Source organism: Eurosta solidaginis, chromosome 3, assembly GCF_040869045.1.
Source record: "Eurosta solidaginis isolate ZX-2024a chromosome 3, ASM4086904v1, whole genome shotgun sequence".
NCBI lineage: Eukaryota > Metazoa > Arthropoda > Insecta > Diptera > Tephritidae > Eurosta > Eurosta solidaginis.
In genome coordinates this window covers 261110509-261132410 of record NC_090321.1, presented here as the reverse complement: position 1 = coordinate 261132410, position 21902 = coordinate 261110509, and the positions used below count along the sequence as shown (strand labels likewise).

The 21902-nt window shown below is 39.1% G+C and overlaps 2 protein-coding genes across 11 annotated transcripts in view; one reads left to right on the top strand and one right to left on the bottom strand.

Moving 5' to 3' along the window:
• Positions 1 to 4812, top strand: part of LOC137245460 (uncharacterized) — a 39183-nt gene extending 34371 nt beyond the window's left edge. For all 9 annotated transcript variants that reach the window (XR_010951330.1, XM_067776146.1, XM_067776139.1 and 6 more), the window contains one exon: positions 2860 to 4812. Coding sequence is in view for 8 of the 9 variants with exons in the window: in XM_067776146.1 (XP_067632247.1) it covers positions 2860 to 2963 (104 nt within the window). In the remaining variant the exon portion in view is untranslated. The remainder of the gene's footprint in view (positions 1 to 2859) is intronic.
• LOC137245458 (zinc finger protein 665) lies at positions 4716 to 21686 on the bottom strand. Of its 2 annotated transcripts, none has more exons than XM_067776135.1 (12): positions 21500 to 21686; positions 20702 to 20829; positions 20467 to 20636; positions 20220 to 20372; positions 20016 to 20159; positions 19573 to 19702; positions 19151 to 19318; positions 9558 to 9839; positions 9267 to 9492; positions 6083 to 6318; positions 5816 to 6000; positions 4716 to 5674 (listed from the first exon to the last, which is right to left on the bottom strand). In XM_067776135.1, exons 1-12 carry the CDS (start codon positions 21600 to 21602, stop codon positions 5182 to 5184), a joined length of 2418 nt encoding a protein of 805 aa, XP_067632236.1. In that variant the 5' UTR covers positions 21603 to 21686; the 3' UTR covers positions 4716 to 5181. The 2 variants fall into 2 exon arrangements, with proteins under 2 accessions (XP_067632236.1, XP_067632237.1); XM_067776136.1 differs by having other exon boundaries at positions 21581 to 21683.
• Positions 21687 to 21902: the final 216 nt, after the last annotated feature.

Here is a 21902-nt window from a genome sequence, read left to right as displayed (position 1 = left end):
CTTTCTCCTCTGTCGGCGCATGGGCGCAGATGAATGATATATTAAAAAATTTTGCTTTTATTCGGATAGCGGCGAGACGTTCGTCCACAGGTGTGAACGCCAGAACTTGGCGACAAAGTCTCTCTCACACCACGAATCCGACGCCGAAACTGCACTTATTCGTATGGCCACTCCAATAGATGTCACAATTTTTGATCTTCTTTCTTCCTTGCTTCGTCCAACGCATTTCTTGGATGGCGGTGATGTCAGATTTTGCTTTGACGAGGATATCAACCAGCCGGGCATCTGCACCAATCCCATTCAGGGAGCGGACGTTCCAGGTGCATGCCCTCAATTCATTGTCCTTCAAACGTTTGCCATGGTCGTCATCAATAGAGAGTGTATTTATCCGAGGCTTGTTGTTATATTTCATTGGAGTATGGTTTTACGTGGCGGGTCCCAAGCCCAGCGCATAACCCGCTCAGCGGGGGTGAAAATATTACTTGGCACGTTTATATAGCTCCAAGACAAACGCCCGCTTGCAGCCGCACCTAGAGGTGTACAGACGCTGCCGATGAGATCTCCCCCGGCTAGCCTTTAAACCGATTATGTCAGAGTGACCTAGCCAGGTTGTCGCCTTCTCACATTAGCTCACCGCTAAACGTTTAGCGGCTACCAAGAGGATACTTGGCCGCAAGTGACCGGCAGTAGTGAACTGCTTGAACCGCATGCAAAAGAATCGCTCTGGCCATTCCCAGGTGAATGGCGGTCAGAAGCTTTGCCCACTTTCATGGACTTCTACACACGGCTCCACCCTCCATGGTATAGTTGAGCACGTCTGTAATATGGCCATATAATTTCAATGATGTGACCTATAGCTCCATTTACAAGTCCTTTAGCAATGTCAACGTTAGATCTCAACATAACTTTAGCACCAACAAATATTTCTAGTTCTTTTGAAGACCTCCTGTTTTGTTAATGTCTGAGTGTATTATATTATTAACATCAATCTGATCGTTGTTTTTTGTTCCATCACTTAATTGAACTTGCTAATAATCAGTTATCAGCTGAGTGAAAGAAATTGTGCTTTTGAAACGATACGTCGAGCCAACTGTCAACAACCAATCGATAAAAACGTTGAGTGAATAGAGCGGACAATTGTTATGCTCACTAATTTGTCGTAAAGTTGAAACTGTGGGTTCCAAGAAGTTTTCACTAATAAACTTCGCCAGCAGTTGTGCTTTTGGAATGCGCCCCATGCTTTGTTCAACTCATTCAAATGAATTTGTATATATGTGCATATACATGTTAACATGTTCTTGCAACAACAAAAGGTTAAATACGTACATACATACATATGAATATACAGATTTTCGATAAAACATATCGTATGTGTTTGCCAAAAGTGGCTTCACTTCGGATATCAGCATCTTCGGTTGTCAGATCTTTCGCGTTCAACGCTAACGCGGTGTCAGGATGAAAAAGACTCTCAACCAAATTACTGATACGAACCGCTACGTTTAAATAACCCTGACTGAGCAAGAGTACACGATTTTTTATATCATGATGCGAATATATTGGGGCATATTCATAATCGAAATAAAATGTGTCTAAGTTAGTTGGAGCATTTTTGACAGAGAGCACATATAAAATTGTGTCAAACAGTGCTAACTAACTTAAAATCATATTTTATTGCGACTTTGCCTATGTCCCATTCAGTTTACAACTACTCATTCCAGATCTCTGCTCTGTGGGTTAAGTCTGTAAAACAAAATCAAGTGCGCAGAAAAGTATGCACGATTTAGCGATAACAGCCTAACTTCTACGTTCGTGGTATACACAAACAGACCAAAGTTACCTGCGTTCTTGAGGACTTAGGCTTTTATGTCAATGTTAACACAAATCTTTACCGATAACTCTGTTATCGATTAATTTGTCGAATTCTCGCAAAGTAATATTGCATTGTCATCGGAGTTATACATGTGTGCAAAATTTCAGCTCAATCGGACACCGGGAAGTGTATCTAATTTCACTTGCAAGATTTGATTACAGACATCAGCCAAGTGAAAGTAAATAAAAGCTTATAAATAAAACCGTTTAAAAAAACCCGGCTATTATTGTTAATTATGGTTATTTATGTATTCATTCGGCGGCCACCGTGGTGTGATGGTAGCGTGCTCCGCCTATCATGCCGTATGCCCTGGGTTCAACTCCCGGGGCAAGCAACATCAAAATTTTAGAAATAAGATTTTTCAATTAGAAGAAAATTTTTCTAAGCGGGGTCGCCCCTCGGCAGTGTCTGGCAAGCGCTCCGATTGTATTTCTGCCATGAAAAGCTCTCAGTGAAAACTCATCTGCCTTGCAGATGCCGTTCGGAGTCGGCATAAAACATGTAGGTCCCGTCCGGCCAATTTGTAGGGAAAAATCAAGAGGAGCACGACGCAAATTGGAAGAGAAGCTCGGCTTTAGATCTCTTCGGAGGTTATCGCGCCTTACATTTATTTATTTTTTTTATGTATTCAAAAACACGGCTATTATTATTTATATGGTTATTTATGTATTCATTACAAACTTTCAAAAATTCAAATGGAATCTGCAAAATAAGAAAGAATTGTGACGAAACTAAAATAAGTTTGTGTTTTCCAATGATTGGTCTTTTGTCGATAATACTCCGCTCAACTATCAGTAGCAGCTGAATATACATACCATATCGAAATTTTTCGTTCAACCAACAAGTAATTTGGTATTTTAAGCCTTTCATTACATACAGTGTTTTAATGAGTTTATTTACCAAAAAAATAATAAATTAACAATTACTTTTACAAAAAGATTAAAATTTATTTTATTTATATTTTAATTTCCTTTTTTGTTCTTTTTCAGCGCTGTTCGGCTACAAACTATACAAGTCGCTAAAGGAAAAGGAACTGAAGAAACAGGAGAAATTGAAATCTAAACAAGCCAAAAAATCGAAAAAGACAAATTAAAGTAGACAATTTTAATTACTTACTCCATATAATCACATTAAATGAAAATGAACTACGAATATAACATTCTAAATGAGAATTTGCCAATTTCTTTCTCCATAATGATGTTGTATTTTAATTACGTTGCAGTTTGATATTGATAAATATGTAACGTACATAAATGTAATCAAGTTTATGTGATTGCGGCGCGCAAATTATTTATTAATAAACAAATATGTAACATTAAGTGTGTTGAGAAAGCATGTAAATGCAATAAAATTCAATATCTATACAAATTGATTATACAACAATTACATACTTACACACACAAAGGCATACGTACATACATTTACATAGTAAATACATTATGATATATATATTTACAATTGTAGTTTGTTTTGCGCAAAAAGATATATATAAAAATAAATAACTAAAAATAATAATTTAAATGTAGGCTTTCGATATGATAACGTAAGTTTTCAACGATATTAGTTTTAGTATTTCTAACAAACGAATTAACGCATTTTTTTATATATATAACAAGAATAACTTTACATTTTGCATAATCGATAAAAAAAATTAAAAAGTGATTTCTCCAAAACTTTTGAATTAAATAAAAACAAGTAAAGGTGTCTAAGTTCAGGTGTAACCGAACATTATATACCCAGCGTGAACTTCAATTGTACATTTCATTTCAGATAAATTACCTTTCTACATAACAAGTGGCACCGCCCGTTTAAAAAATTAATGTCTCCCCATTTCCTCTTACAATAAAACTTGATAAGTGAAATATCATTGATTCAAAACTATTTTTTGCTAAGTTGTAGCTTATTATTCTATCCTACGACCCTTTTAAAAATCTTTTATATAAAAGTGGGCGTGGTTTTTTCCATTCCATTTCCAGTCCATTTTTTCTAGAAATATTTCCTGCTATAAGGAAAATATGTGTACACAATTTACGATCCGTACGATCCGTTAATTTTTCTTCGAGTTATGGCTCCCGAAACATAGAAAATTGCTTAGTCATAAAAGGGGCGGTGCACCGCCCATTTTTTAAATTTGAAGTTTTTCCTATTTATTGTTATAAATCCACTTGGGAAATGAAATACCATTGTTATAAAGCTCTTTTTTGCAAAGATATAGCTTATTTTATTCGTCCACGACCCTTTTAAAAATCTGTAATATAAAAGTGGGCGTGGTCCTTAACATATTTCGTTAATTTTTCTTCAAAGCATTCCTTATAGTAAAGGCAACCTCTCTGCCGAATTTTGTTAAGATAGGTTTAACGATTTTTGATTTATGATTAATAATATTTGTAAAATTGATTTTATCACAAGTGGGCGGTGCCACGCCCAATTTAAATCATTTTTCAAAATTTTTATCAAGAGTCTCAATATCAGTCCACATGTCAAATTTCAACATTCTAGGTGTATTATTTACTAAATTATCAGGTTTTTTGTTTTCTAAAATTTTATATATATAAAAAGTGGGTGTGGTTATCATCCGATTTCGCTCATTTTCAATACCAATCTATTCTGGGTCCAGATAAGCTAGTATACCAAATTTGGTGAAGATATCTCAATATCTACTCAAGTTATCGTGCTCACGGACGGACAGACGGACATGGCTCAATCTAATTTTTTTTCGATACTGATAATTTTGATATATGGAAGTATATATCTATCTCGATTCATTTATACCTGTACAACCAACCGTTATCCAATCAAAGTTAATATACTCTGTGTGCAAAGCACGATAAGTATAAAAATACGCTTTAATATTTAGTATTTTAATATTTTTTATTCATTTTCACTGTTTTGGTCAATTTTAATTTTACAATAAAAAAAAGTAACTTTTTGGACCTTTCAAATCGATCTGTTTGATTTTACAGTTTACAATATAAGTTGAAATGACATATGCTGGTAAATGTTTACAATTGTTTACATTATTTACAATTGTTTGCAATGAAAGTGTAAACAATCCAAAAAATGTTGTAAACGCAAAACCCTGCATAATACCAAGTTTTAATTCGATTTTCGATGTTCGATAGCCAGCGAAGATCGAAGATCGAAAAATGCTCATAATAGAGGCCTATATTTTGCATAATCGATAAAAAAAAATTTAAAAAGGGATTTCTCCAAAACTTTTGAATTAAAAAAAGGAAAACCAATTCAGATAGGATGTCTACAAGAAGATAAAAAAAGGAATTAAATTAATTAGCTATGAATATGAAATTCGACTATGTAACATTCAAGATTGTATTCAATTCTGTGTCGCCTACGTCTTCAAGTAGAAAAAGCTGATCTGCATTATTAACCATTTGCATAGAAATGTCATCCATTAATACCAGCATATAATTTTTATCAGCACTAATGGAGTTGTCATCAACAACGCAAGTTAGTTGTTCTTCATTTGACGTCTCAATTGCATACAGGTTTGGTGTTGCTGTTATTTCATCTACTGCAGCATTTAACATATTGTTTACCGTTTCATTTTGACCCTCATTGCATTTCCGTGCTGTACTCGTAGAGGTAGTAGTTTTATTTTTTCTTCTACTTGGTCTTATATATTTTTCCTTAGCAACTGCTCCGTTCTTCTTCGTTTTTGCTATGTTATTTTTTTGAATTTCATTCCATTTATTGGCATGTTTACTTTTGATATGATTATTTAGTAAATATTCTGCAATGTATGCAGCTTCACAGCCATCAACAATGGTGTCGCAGCATCTATAACTGTTCGAAGAGAAAGGAAAAATATGTGAGTTGTTGCGCGAAAAACCAGAAACTTTAACAAGAGCATCTTACCAAAATTAACTTTTTTTTAGCAGAAGCCGCTAGATGTAGGGAAAAAGATAAGCTTTTATATATACTCACGGTTTATTGTTTTCATGCCTTTTAATGTGCAAGTTTAGCGAGTTCATTCGACCAAATTTTTTAGAACAATATGGGCATAGCATTTTTTCGTTGTTTAAATGCTTGTCCATATGGATTTCAAGCGATTTAGCATACTTTGTTTCATATTTGCATTTGCCACATTTATAAAGCGATTTTGGATGCATCTGAAAGTTTATGAACATAGTTAAGAAACCACATTATCTATACAAAACAAATCACTCATCTTTGTATTTATATAAAACGTACCAGCTCTACATGAGAGTCCCGCTGTGAACGAAAAAAATATCCTTTTTCGCAATATGAGCAAAAATATCTGCATTCGTGTTCATGTATAGCTCTTATATGTGAGGCCAAATAACGTTTGCTACGAAACACTTTATCACATTGTTCACAAGTGGCAGGTAGATGTGCATCGCCGACATGTTTCTCTAACGCTTTTTGATCTTTCAATACGCATGAACAATGCGGACATGGCAAATTCTCTGAAAAAAAAAAAAAAAACGTTTTGTTTCATTCCGTTTAAATGCACTATTTAAACGCAATAAGTGCACCCCTAATGTTTCTTGAGATTTGGATATGATTTAACTACGCTTTCAAGAACCTAATCTGCATGAGAAGTAAAAAGAACAGAAAATTCAACAACGCTGGAACAATTCAAAAATTACGTTTTATAGCAAAACCCTATAATTTCATACAATATTTACATTTCTTGATTTGTATGTTATGTTTCTAGCCCAACAATCTCGGGAACAATTTAGTATGACCATATGAAACCTAGGCCATTCCGCCCTCCTGATTCCTAGATCCATGAGGAGCTTGTGGTCGCCAGAGCCTCGGCTGCTGAAGACACAGGATTCGCCACGGATAGGTGAGGTTGACAATTGGGTTCGAGAAGGTAAAAATTGCGCTGGCAACCTTTTGAAAGGGTTTCGCTACACAACCTCTTGAATCAATTTGGTATTTTAGTCACCTCTTACGACAGGCATACCTGCCGCAGGTATATTCTTAGCCACCTAACTAATCACAAGTAACTCTGTAGCTGAGCCATGCACTTCATACTGGAATACTAAAATAACAAAAATGATCAGGTGGGGCGAAGCACTGCTACAACAACAACAACAACAACAAAAATTATGTACATGGTCCAACTATTTTTTCCAGTGTCGCTGAAAAATTGGCACAAAACCTATTTTATAAATAGCAATTACTATTCACACCAAAATGCTGAAATTCCAATAACTTCCAAACCAAAAAAAAAATATTTTCAGACCAAAATTCAGTAATTACAAATAAATATCTGTCTTAACTTAGAATCTAGCTGTCCGATAAATGTGATTTTCTGGCTGATTGTGCGCCTATCATAACTGCCATTATATCATAAGTATCCTTTGAAAATGTGCCTCCATTTAAGGCTGGGCACTTTTTCTCATTTATCTAGGAACTTGTTATGAGTCACTTATTGCGTTTTGGTTTGGAGCTCCTCAATTTTACATTTACATTAGTTCCATAATTTTTAAAAAGGCTTATGTAACTAATATCAATTGGTTTGAGCTTATTTAATTTTACACAACATTTTTTAATATATACAAATTAGAGATATACGCCGCCGCCGCCGATTAGCGACGTTTTTCGGACGCTGCCGCCAAATGTCAAAAATATCGGTGCGGCGGCGGCGGCGTTCGGCGCTTTACTATATTTTCTACTTTAAGACTGTCTAAGCCATTTATTGTTCATCTCGAAAATTGGTCCGATATGATCGAAGGGGTATCAAGGGATGCGCATCACTGCCAGTTGTAAAAATCCAATTGCGAAATTTAACACTTAACCGTTCAAAAGTTATTTGAGAAAACAGGTCCTTTCAATGACAGCTTAACACGGATTTCGCATCACCGAATTCACCAAGTTTTTAAAACAAAACACTTAAAATAGCGTCTGAAATCTTAATTTTGATTTTCACACTTCATCATTCAACACCTAAGTCTCCCGGTTTGACATTTCCTAAAGTTGGCGGTCCTATCCCCAACTAGTCCCTTGGAGTGAATCACATTGTATATAGCTTATCAACCATGTTTAAATATGACCTCCACGTGACGGCTACTGTTACAAATGTGAATACGTAGGCACATTTTTCAACCAGGTTAGGCTTTTTCCTTCGCAAGAACACTCAAAATGGTGAAGAAAAATCTTTCTCAAGACAGTCGAACAAATTACAGGGTGTTCTACTACCCTAACGTAGGGGATAGTCGAACTTGTCTGAAAACTGAAGACGGCCATCCATAATGAGCTCTTATATCAAAATGCTGGAAACGAAGAGTATTGAGGTCAATATATCGAAAACAAACGTCTGCAAATTTTGGTCTACATTTTAAGACTTTTATCCACGGTCCTTGTAAAGTTTAAATTATGTAGATACGCCAAGGATTACACGATTTTTACCCATGTATTACGCAATGATATCCACTTAGACTGCTTATGATTTCGAGGGCGGCGTCCTTGGCCGAATAGTTACTCCCTAACGTTTCAATGTGTTTTTTGGTGTAACTCGGAAGCATAGCGCTACAAAAACATCCGCTAGAAAGTCTTCGGAGCTACACCTAGAGCTTCAAGGAAAGTAACGTCGACGAAGGTATGAGTTCGAAGTCGCAGTCTTATGGATTCTGTGCTGGCATATGGTATAAGGGCCAGGATGCGTGGTAGAGACTGGTGGTCGGGATTGCTACTGTTCGCACGTCGGAAATTGTAGCTCTTAAAAAGAGCCGAAAAAACTGAAGGCGCCTTTTGGCGCGATCAACAACAAGCCAGCGTTGATGCTAATTGTTAAAACTGTGCCATGAGAGTCATGACTATTAGTAGATAATTTATAGCAACCGTAAGTCGCCTTTGTGCGTGACCAGCATGCAGCTACAAATGATTTAAAGAAATCGTGCCGACGACGGGTATTAGAGTTAGCCCAGAACAACTCCTTCGATGAAACTACGCTACAAAAGTGTGACCATTTTAAATATATCTCTCTCCGCAAGGAGCTACTCCCGAAATTTTTTGAAAAATCCACGAGATTTTGAGGCATAAACCGCGGATCTTTCCGAAATGGCGGAAACGTCGATTTTCTTAAATACATATAAACAAAACCTCTCCCAATATTATTTTTTAAAATTTTCGCTTTACAAGCCTCCCAGATCTTCATCCGCAAGTTAATGATATCGTTCCAGATCGTCACACATACTATTGACGTCAGCAGTATGTTTCCATATTCATTAGTTGTGGACAATGTGATACTTTGAAGTCCAGCGATTCAATTCAGAGATTTACGCCGATCACTTTGTCGGCGCGCGCCGCCGTCGGTATATAATAAAGCCTAGGCTACCGCCGCCAATTAAGTGACCGGCGTAAACCTCTAATACAAATATATAAAGGGATGAAAAGTACATACTATTGTTATGTCTTTTAGTCACATGTATGGCTAAAGACATTTTTGTTGGGCACATTTTATCACAAAATTGGCATTTCAATCCACTTAGACCACATTGTTTGGCATGATTTTGTAATTCATCTGCATTTGAAAACTTCTGATTACATTTCTGACATATGGTCGATTTGTGTATTCGCTTTTTATGTCTAAAAAACGCTGGCCATTCGGCATAGCATTCATCGCAGTTCTGCAAAAATTATTTTGTAAAACATTTAATAAATTTAAATAAGTAACTATGACTATTTTACTTACACCCTCATCACACATAAATCTTCGCTTGAGCGGTAAACTCTCTAACCATGGTTTGTAGTTTTTATGTGTTGCCAAATGTGTGCGTTTTGCTTTGTAATTTTCAAATTCATCATAGCATAGAGGACAGTGAAATTTGCCATCCTCATGTATGCCGGAAGCACGATGCTTACGCATCGAGTCTTTATCCTTATAATCTAACGAACAAAAGAGGCAACGAAAAGCGGATACGAGTATTGTTTCTTCAATTTCGAAACATTCCGTGTTTTGTTTTGAAATGTGTGTCTGCAATTTAGGATGAGAAATATTTATACATATGTTGAATAAATAAATAAAATATATTGGAGGGAATGGCTTTGTCTTGCAAACGGTGCACGGAGTGCATGGATTGTAAAGTCACAACAAAATTCACGCAAAAATGTATATGCAGTCCGTGCAATTTACAGTATGCTTAACGAATTGTGGGAAATCAAAATTAAACCTGCTGCTTCAGCGGCATTCCTCTCAATCCTCTCATTTCGCTTACGAAAATATTGAGTACTGGATTCACCGGGCAATTCCTGGCATAAAGGTCCGACGCCTGTTTGTGGGGTTCACCAAGGACCTGCTTGTGTTTTTTTTGCTTCATACGGCTGGGTTATCAGGTGCCGTATTTCCTCAAAATGCTTACGGAGATGAAAACTTAAGCCTCTAGGCGGTGTTGGCTCATCAATCAGATGTCTGTTTGGATGCCCAGGTTTCTGGGTATTCAACAGGAACTGTTTGGTTAGCATCTCATTTCTCTCCCTGATGGGGAGTATTCTCGCCTCATTATGTAGATGGTGTTCTGGGGACATAAGAAGGCAGCCCGTGGAGAGCAGTATTTTGGCAGACCTGTAGCTTCTTCCAGTGGGTAGTTTTTAGGCTTGGCGACCATATGGGTGACGCGTAGCACGTAAACGGCTGGCCAATTGCTTTGTATGTAGTAATGAGCGTTTCTTTATCTTTTCCCCAGGTACTGCCAGCAAGGGATTTGAGGATTTTATTACGGCTCTGGATTTTCGGAACAATTACGGCTGCGTGCTCACCAAAATGTACATTCTGATCAAACGTCACACCCAAGATTTTGGGGTGTAGGACAGTCGGTAGCGTAGTGCCATCGACGTGGATGTTCAAAAATGGTCGACATTTGGGACGTGCATGTTGTAAATAAGGTCGCGGAAGATTTAGTCGGTGATGCCAGGTTTCGCGAGGCGAAAAAACTGGAGAGATCAGGGAGGTAGCCGTTTATTCTGTTGCAGAGCTCATCGATCTGTGGGCCTGGGCCTGTGGCCATTATTGTGCAGTCATCGGCGTATGAAACGATAGTGACTCCTTCTGGTGGTGAAGGTAGCTTAGATATGTAGAAATTAAACAAAAGTGGGGATAGGACACCACCCTGTGGCACCCCTTGTTTAATTCTTCTTGGTTTTGATGTTTCGTTTCTAAATTGCACCGATGCCTGCCGACCACCCAGATAATTTGCGGTCCACCTTTTAAGACATGGGGTAAGGGTAGACCCTTCCAGGTCTTGCAGTAACGTGCCATGGTTGACCGTATCAAAAGCTTTTGATAGGTCTAGCGCTACGAGTACTGTTCTATGGTGGGGTTTTAATTTAAACCGCAATTTATGTGGGTGCTGATGGCATTTAGCGCGGTGGTGTGCTATGGAGTTTTCTGAAGCCATGCTGATGAGAGGCTAGCTGCAAATTTGCTTGGAAGTAGGGGAGCAAAATGGCTTCAAGCGTCTTTCCTACTGGCTATAGGAGAGATATCGGACGATCCGACTGTCCTATGTTAGCTGGTTTCCCAGGCTTTAGTAGCGGGACCACCTTGGACATTTTCCATTTTTCGGGTATGACAAAGGTGGAAAGAGACAGGTTGAAGACATGTGCTAAGTATTTGAAACCCTCTTTCCCTAGGCTTGTAAGCATCGGCAAGGCTATGCCGTCTGGGCCCACTGCTTTGGATGGTTTAGCGTGACCAATGGCATCTTCAACCTCTCTGGCGGTGATGGTAATTGGTGACGCGCTGAATTTATGTTTATGTGCGTGTCTGTTGGCCCTCCGTCTATCTTTGTCGACCGTAGAATGCATTACATATTGACGGCAGAAAGCGCTCGCGCATTTTTTCGAATCCGACAGCACTTTATCGCCGAAAGCGATGGAAACTTTGTCATTGTGCTTAGTTGGATTCGATAGGGACTTTACGGTGGACCAAAGTTTACCCACACCGGCAGAGAGGTTACAACCTCTTAGGTGCTCCTCCCATTTCGCCCGCTTGTGTTCATCCACAAGCAATCTGATGCGTTGGTTCATGTCCCTTACTTGGGGGTCGCCTGGGTCGAGCTGTCTTATAAGGTCACGTTCTCTCGCTAAATTTGCGGCTTCCGTCGGGAAGTGGGGCCGAATTTCGGGAATTCTCCCGGCGGGAATGAAACGTGCCGAGGCGGATTCAATGACCTTGCGGAAAGCACGCTCCCCTTGGCGGGCATCAGTCGGGATAGGGAGGGCAGCAAAGCTGCTGTCTGTTGCAGATTTATATTCTTCCCACTTTCCTTTTTTGAAGTTTATGAAAGTGCGTTTTTCGGTGACGATGAAGTCAGCGGTACGCTCGAACGAAATAAGTATGGGCAGGTGGTCGGATGCCAATGTTACCATCGGCTGCTAGTTGATGAAGTTTACGAGTTCTGCGCTCACGATTGAGATATCCGGCGAACTGTGACAGCTTCCTACCATACGTGTGGGGGCGTCTCCGTTTATTGTGCAGAACGTCGTTTCTTCTATTTGATCCGCCAACATCTCACCCCTACTGACCGCCCGCAAGTTTGAATGCCATAGATCGTGATGGGCATTAAAGTCGCCTAAGATAATGCGATTGCTGCCAGTGAGTAAGGCGCTAATATTAGGGCGGTATCCACTGGGGCAACATATGGCAGGAGGGATGTAGATGTTGATGATTTCTAGGTTTGCATCGCCTCACCGGGCAGATAGGCCGCGACGTTCTAAGACATTGTCCCTGCGGTCGATGCCAGGATCAAATATATGATATATGATAAACGCGAGGCCGCCTCCATTTCCGCTCATGCGATCTTTTCTGTGACATTATACCCAGAACAGGTTTGCAGTGCAGATCTTGCTGTGAGTTTAGTCTCTTTAATCGCAGCCATGCGGATGTTGTGCCGCTTCATGAAATCATATATATCCGTGATCTTCCCAGTTAATCCATTACAGTTTAACTGCAGAATTCTGAAGTGCATAGGGGGAGACGTCGCCACTCTGGGAGTAAGTGACGGGTGGCTACGCCTGGGTTGAGGAAGGTCAGGACGCAACTGCTGTTGTGGCCCTGGGACTGGGCGTCCTTGGGCAAGCATTGGGGTACCCGGTAGATTGGGGTTAGCGACCAGGCAACATGGCGCAATGAAACCTTTCGGGGGGTTGCCGTCGCGGAGACCAGAACATCTAAGAAAGTGGCACCGCCCAAGGCAGGAGCTGCATTGGGCTGATGTCGCAAACATATATATTCTGTGCTGGCAAACGGTGCAAACGGGGTTAGGGACTAAGAGTTTGTTTCCCTGACCTACACGATTGCTGCCGGAAAAGAGGGGGAGGGGGGGGGGGGAAGAAGACGGGGGCAGGAACTGATGCTCAGCATTGCTACTGACTATACTACGAAGATAGTAGTTATGAGTGGTAGCAGCTGTTTGAGTTGTTGGCGCCGCGAGCAGCAGCGGGTACTAGTTGTGGCTTGCTGAGCAGCTGGGCTGCTGGAAGGTAGTGGGGGGGGGGGGGGGGGGGGGAGCTAAGGCGTAGACTACGGGACGCCCTTGGACGTGAACAGCAAGGATCCACAAAAGATTTATAAAAGTTACGTGGACGTCGGGTTTTGGGATCAAGCCCAGAACAACCTGTCCGATGCAACCATCCCTTACACAAGACACACTGAACAGAGTATGACCGTCCTAAAAAGATTCTTTTCCGGCAAATGCAGCAAAACCATTTCTCAGGACCGGCGTCAGGAGATGGACCCGGGTTGGATTCGATACCTTCCAGGAGCAAGAGAATATGGAGCAGTCCCGCTGCAAGGAGCTGCTGGGAGGATGACAATTTGTGGGAGGGACGCAACAAATTAAATGGGGTTACACTGAAATGACAGTCCTTGGTCGGGAAAAATTCCGAGTCGCTCCGGTACATAAAACCGACTGCCTTGGGAAGCGCTTTGTCTTCAAGTTCTCTCAATTTTGGATCGTTATTAGGATCGTTCTAGTTTACCTCAATAGAGTATGACTGAGCCGCAACCTGTATTTAGCTCATCTAATAATAATAACTTCCGTTACGCCGCTAATCATTGGCAAGGGGAATTTTTAGATTTACAACGCGTCTTGTTATGCTACTCAATGCTCACGGTGGAAAACCGGAACATGACTATGTGAAATGTGTTTGTTTTTTCATATAACCTGCATACATATCTAGAAGCTCGCCACAGAGGATAAGCCATATACCCTTCTCCCAATCTTACCACAATTCATCTATCATAAATCTGTTCTCTCGCCGCGTACGGACGTGTTTTTAATCGCTCTCATATTTTCACGTATTCTTATATTTTCTTTTACTTTAATTGCCAAAATGGATGAATATTGTAGAAAGTGTAATAAACGATTTTCCAGAACTGGTGACAATAATCTAGTGCCGTGTAATGGGTTCTGCAAGAGGATTTTCCACAGAGCCTGTAGTGAGGGTATATCGGACTATGAAGTAAAGCTAATCAAGGCTAACCCGCATTTGCTTTACTTGTGTGAAAAGTGTGTGAACATTCCGGACAAGGTATCTAATATTTTGAACGCTATTCTTGTGGCTAAAAAACAAGGTTTTGACATAATTTCCAATGCTGTGTCTAAAATATTCGATGATTTAAAAAATCATATAATGGACTCTTTGAAGTCATCCAACAAAAACTTAAATGTTGCTGTGCCTATGGTTGTCCGAATTTCAGAAATAGTGCGATATTTATTTCTGCTCTCCCCATGGCATCCAATAACAACAACTTAATACAAAGCAACCAAATGGATTTTCCCGCTACCCCGCTTGGCACGGAGTTCTCTAATTCCCCTTATCGATGAGCTAATGCTTCATCACCTGCACCTACTTCTACTCTTACATATAAACCTGCTGCTATTATTACTCAGCCGCAAACATCGAAAATTTTCTCTACTAGTTCTACTACAAAGACAACTTCTACTTCGCCTGCATCTACATCTACATCTAAAAACGCCTCATATTCTAAAGTCTCTCATTCGTCTAAAACTACGTCTACATCTGGAAATACATCAATATCAATTAGTTCCAATTCTACATCTGAAACTAAATCTACTGCATCCACATCTAAATTAACTAAAGCTAACAATCAAAAATAATTCAAATGTGCCTTCTGGTAATTCCAATAAGTCTGATGCTCAAATGGTTGTCAACAATGTGACAAATATTAGTGCAGCGTCGCGCTCTGCTGGCACTGTATCGTATGCAGATGCTGCAGCTAGCGCAGTTAATGCAAATGTGCCATCTGTTGATGTTTCTGACAGACAACGAAAGAGTGTATCAAAGGAAATTACGCAAAAATCGCGTGTTGTTAGTGGTAGCAATGACAATGCTGAATTAGATGTATTTGTGTGGTACAAATGGATTCATTTGTCCTCATTTAAGCCATCGGTCACTGAGGAGAGTATTGTTAAATACATCTCTGATCACTTTGGCATTGCTGCTTCTAATGTCGCTTGTTTTAAGTTAGTAAAGAGAGATGTCGACATTAACACTTTAGTGAGAGTCGCTTTTAAAGTTCGAGTTATTGAAAGTGAATATAGCAAACTTTTCAATGCTTCTCTTTGGCCCAGTAATGTATACATTAAGCCCTTCCGTTTTTTTCGAAAAGATGTAGAAATTCCCGCGGAGTCATAGATTTGTCTGACACCTTTCATAATGGCCTCAACGTCTATTATCAGAAGGGGTCTAAATACTAAACTAGTTGATCTTTTTCTCCGTAGTCATGAACTCTGTTATGACGTTTTGGTTTTTACTGAGACATGGTTGAAACCAACTGTGTTTAACTCTGAGATATTAGCAGATTCTTATGAGATCTTTAGAAAAGACCGACGAAACAGAGTTGGTGGAGGCGTGTTAATCGCCATACATACCAGGTTCTCTGCTGAGGAAGTGTACTTCGATGATTCTTCTGATGTTGAAATCCTCTGCGTGCAAGTTAAACTTTTATCTACATATAAATATTTTGTTGCGTCTTATATTCCGCCCCAGTCAGATATTTCTATATACTTAAAACATTCTTCCCTATTGAAATTTATATTTGCTATGTCAAGGTCTGTTGATTCTGTCTTAGTGGCTGGCGATTTTAATCTGCCCTTTGTGTCGTGGAATTTTATTGACGGAATGCTAGTTCCCACTGCTTGTAATGTTGTATTCTACGAGTATTTAAATTACCTTGCAGACATTGGTCTTTATCAACTTAACAGAATTCATAATAAATTTGGCAAATATCTTGATTTGATTTTTTCAGACGACACATCGAATTGTTCTGTTACTCGATGTGATCCAGTGGTATTGCCTGAGAATGTTTATCATCCAGCACTTTCAATTTACCTGGATTGTCTTAGCTTACCGGTGCGGAATACTACCGATCCGAATGCGTCGGTTTCTGTTTAGAAAGGCCAATTGGTCTTTACTAATCGACGAAGTCTCTAAAATAAAGTGACCTGAGTACGACGGAGATATTGAAGCGAGCTCCGTCCATTTCACCAACGTTTTACATGCGATATTCCTCAAATGTGTGCCTTTTTCCAAAACTCCCTCAGCACCTCCAGCTACTGCTTGGAGCTCTAGAGAACTTAATTATCTAAAAAACAAAAAAACACGCTTCTTCAAGCATTTCAAATTATCTGGCTATAATAGTGACTATGCTGCATACTCCATCTTGCGCCTTAAGTACAACAGGCTACAGATAAGATGCTATAAGAATTATCTGATGAAGATTAAGCATCGGATCTATTCCAATCCAAAAACATTTAATTCCTTCAACTCCAAAAGAAAAATTAAAGGGTTTCCTTCTGTAATGAAGTATAATGATCGGATTTCTAGTATTGACTCCGAGATTGCAAATATGTTTGCTGACTTTTTTAAATCTAATTACTCGACTATCCCTGACTCCCCTCCGGTGGATTATCAATACATGTTACCTTCGCTTAACTCAGTAGGTATCCCATATATTCATACAGACGAGGTACTAAGGCATCTCGAAAGTCTGAAAATTTCCTACTCCAGTGGACCTGATGAAATACCATCTGTTGTGCTGAGAACTTGCGCTCAATTTCTTTGTCAACCCTTTACCTGCTTATTTAATGCCTCTTTGAGGCAAGGGATATTCCCTATGAAGTGGAAGGAGTCGTTTATAATACCACTTTATAAAAGTGGGAGTAGATCCTGTGTCACAAACTATAGAGGAATAGCCAAACTTTGTGCTATTCCAAAACTATTTGAATCAGTTGTCACAAATCAACTGGCTTTTGCAGTATCTTCGGCAGTGGACCTGTCACAACATGGCTTTTGCAGGGGTAAGTCCATTGTGTCTAAATTGCTGGAGTTCACAACCCTCGTATCCAATAACTTAAGGACGAACTGCGAAGTTGATGTCATTTACACTGATTTCAGTAAGGCGTTTAATAAAGTTTACCATTCCTTACTCCTACTAAAACTCGATCGATTGGGTTTTCCATCACGGCTTCTCTCTTGGGTCTCTTCGTACTTGGTAGGTAGAAAGCAAATCGTTGTGCTTAACAATTGCTTGTCTGAATTCATCAATGTATCTTCTGGAGTTCCACAGTGCAGTCACCTCAGCCAGTGTTGTTTCTGCTCTTCTAAATTTCTTTCTAAATTTACCGAAGTGCAAGTTTATGTGTTTTACGAGGAAATCTTTTGTTATTGTTGTTGTTGTAGCGATAAGGTTGCTCCCCGAAGGCTTTGGGGAGTGTTATCGATGTGATGGTCCTTTGCCGGATACAAATCCGGTACGCTCCGGTACCATAGCACCATTAAGGTGATAGCCCGACCATCTCGGGAACGATTTATGTGTCCACATTAAACCTTCAGGCCATTCCCTCCCTCCCTACCCCCAAGTTCCATGAGGAGCCTGGGGTCGCCAGAGCCCCGTTTGTTAGTGAAACAGGATTCGCCGCGGATAGGTGAGGTTGACAATTGGGTTTGGAGAAGCTATATATTGCGCTGGCAACCTGAAATGTTGCGCTACACAGCCCCTTGAATCTGGTACTTTAGTCGCCTCTTACGACAGGCATACCTACCGCGGGTATATTCTGATCCCCTAACCCGCTGGGGGAAATCTTTTAAAACCTATCAGTACATGATAGGCGATTATATCATTAAGCAAGTCACAAACTTTAATGATCTTGGCGTTATAATGGACCCTAAACTGGACTTCAAATTACATATCGAATCGTGTGTGAATAGGGCTAGGGGCACTTTGGCTTTCGTAAAAAGGTGGTCAAAGGAATTCAATGACCCCTATGTCACTAAAACTCTTTTTTTTTATCGTTAGTAAGACCTATATTGGAATATGCTTCCATTATCTGGAACCTGCGTTATCAGGTTCATAGCGAAAAATTGGAATCGGTCCAGAAGCAATTTTTGCTCTTTGCTTTAAATCATTTGCCCTGGGATCCATCAAGGAATCTACCGCCGTATTGCAGCCGGTTAAAACTTTCACAGCTGCCTTCACTACAGAGCCGTAGAGAGATTTATTTATGGTAAAACTATTAAGGGGGATGATAAGCAGTCAATTTCTGCTTGGCGAGGTGACGTTTAATTTCCCTTTTAGGCCCTCTCGGTATTTCCAACCGCTATATTTAAATACATGTAGATCGAATTTTCAAATGCATGAACCTCTTCGTTGTCTGTGTCAAGATTTCAATAATCACTGCAATAATATTGATACTTGCGACATACTTTACAGTATAAAAAATATATACTCACTGCCTTGAACTCATAACTGTTTCAAAATCACATGTTAAACTAAATCTGTTACTGCTCCAGTTACTTTGGGCGGGTGGCTTGGAATCCCGTCCTTTCCAACCTCCTACACATCGCAGTCCTACTCATTGTGTGTTAAATATACATCAGCTGCTCGAAATCAAGTCCATTCCGACAGCACTAATAATCAATAGTTACTTTGGGCGGGTCGCTTGGAATCACGCCCTTTCCAGCTTCCCACACATCACAGCCCTACTCATTATGTGTTAAATATACATCAGCTGCTCGAAATCACGTCCATTCCGACAGCACTGATAATCAATTCCGTTGCTCGGCATCACAGTCCATCCCGACAACTGATTCAATAATATATGTATATACATATTTTATAATATAATTTTGCGCACTATGTATGGTTGTTGATTTTACACTGTAATCCGCATTTTATTCATTCATTCATATTTAGTCTGATTAATTGTAAAATTTGTAGACTAACAAATAAATAAATAAAATAAATAAATACTCGTTACATACCTTCAAACTTTCATTATCACGTCCAATTAAACCACAATTTGTGCAAATATACGCTTGTACTTCTGCATCCGTATCATGCCATTTCATATGAGTTTGCAGCATTGTATACGTAGGTAATTCTTTTGCACAAATATCGCATTTATATTCAGCATTGTCATGGATATTTTCCTAAAACAAGTATATTTTGTTTTAAATTTAGTCAGACATTTTTTGTCAACTTATTCGTTATCATGGCGGAACGATACAAGGTGGCAGCATGGGCCAGCTGATTATAAACTTTTTTTGATTTGATACATCAACTTCCGACGCAGTACGATTTTGACATTTGTCCATCGAATTTACAAAAACAAAGTATATTGAACTTTTATTTATGTTTGTAGGTATGTCACCATGCTGCCACCTTGTATCGTTCCGCCATTAACCTTATGTTGAGCCAGAAATCTTTTAGCATAATAACTTTTGTTGCACTCATTACACTTGTATTTGGGTTTCGATTTATGCATATCTTGATGGGCATTGTATGCATCCTTCTCAATGAATATACGATCGCAACTAAAAGAAGGAAAGTGACATGTTGTAAAAAGGAAAAAGAAACTTAAAAAGAAAACCTCTGTGGACAAAAGCAACAACTGCTTCGGACAGAAAAAACCAAGAGTGATATTTTAGGTTGTTCTTTAAAGGAGCATGTGCTCAGGCTTGATTTCTGAGTTAAAGATAGCGCCTTCGACTTTGCTAAAGAAACAAATACTCAGCTTTTACTCGGACAAGCCATAATCGCATGACTTCAATTGCCTGTTGCTTATTTATGCTTTCTTAACGTCGTACTGCTTTTGACCTCAGATGGAATTTTTTTTTAAATACTAACATTGAACATGCCATTGTTTCAGGCGGCTCGTGTGCATAATTTACATGTATAAAAAACTCATCCACATCATTGAAATCCGCATTGCAAACCAAACAGATTTTTGGACGTCGCTTGGCCAGATGAAATTGTAAATGAAAAACAAACCTATAAGCAAAGTATAATTAAATAGGACTATTTAAGTAGGACTATTACATAATTACTTACCTTTTATGCGAAACAAACTCCTCCTTGCAATATTGACAATAAGGTTGTATACATGCCTTGCGCGTTAATTTACGATAGCACGAATGTTTATTGAGTTGACTAAAACTTGAAGAGCGCAAATCACAATAAGGACAAACGCAATAAATTTTAATGCTGTAATTATATCAAAATATAAATACATTTTTATTTGCATATTGGAAGAACATGCCTTCCTATTGTTAAACCCTAGTCGTGAGAAATAGCCTACCTTTCCAAATCAGCATGTTTTAGCACCAAATGTCTGGCAAGTATGTCTTCATTTTTAAGTACAACGTCACAATCTTGCAATGTGCACGCATATTCGCCCAATTCATTTTTATGCAAGGTTTTGCAATGCAGAAATAAATCCTGGTACTCTTCAAAACCGATAGCACATAACTACAAATAAAAAATGTTACTGGTTTCTATTGCTACTCAATAAGGGCAAAAAAAAAAATTATTACCAAACATTCACTTTTCCATTTGAAGTCGAGTTTTTTTAAGTTGCTAGATATAGCTTCATGCAAATAATCATTGATATCTACCCCAACAACGTCTTCGGTGATCAACTGATTTAGCAAGCTAGGATCATCTGCGTTTGGAAGACAAATATTAAATATTGTTGTGCAAACGCTACAAAGGGACAAAGAAGTGTTCGACGTTCCACAAAACAAAGATATGGTCGCCGAGCCAATAAAGAGCCTAGAAAAAACTACAGGCTTTGCAAAACACCGCTCTCAAAACTGCTTCGTGCTGTCTTCTTATGGCCCCAGAACACCATCGACACAGTGACTAGCGACAGTATTCTCCATTAGGCAGAGAACAAACAGTTTCCAAAAACCTGGGCATTTCAACAGACATTTGATTGAAGTGGCCCCGCCTCCCAGGGACTTAAGTAGGTCACGTCCGTAATCATTATGAAGAAACACGGCTTCTGAGAAATTCCCTCAGCGATGTCCACGAAAAGGCGTTGGACGCCAGAAATTGTCCGGTGAACCCCTGAACTCCCAATAGTGGAAAGCAACCTACACACGTCACTTTAACTCAGCTTCGATCTGGATACTGTAACAGGTTAAACTTTTACCCATCTAGAATCAACCCCGAAATTTGTACATAATGTATATCCTACTTGCAGACTGTTCCCACATGAATAAAACGCTATAACCATCTATTTAATTGCAATATGGAACCAAGGCCTCCAACACCCTTTTCTCTTTTAGGAAGCGGTTAGCAACACGTGGTCTAGGTTTGTGGGCACATACCTTTAAGGCAGTGGAAAGCGAAGTTTGGAGCTGCTTCATTATCACTTAGAATTTTAAGTGGATCTTCGAGACAATCATCACCTTCGCCAATATTTTCAGCCATTTAATTTTGGCCACTGCGTTTATTGTTATTTACAAATAAGGAAAATATCAAATTTCCGACCAACACTGCCGTGCAAAAAACTAATTTAACCAGCTGATTCTCAAACGCACAGCGGCCTCTACCTGTGAGATATGATAAGTGAAAGAACTGGGTGCAATGTAAGTTTGAAAGTGGAATGAATGAAATAAAAAGTATACAAATAAAATAAAGAAATAAAAATACAAATGTATCAATAAAAACAATGGCCCCTATTATGACCATTATTCGATCTTCGCTGGCTATCGAACATCGAATTAAAAA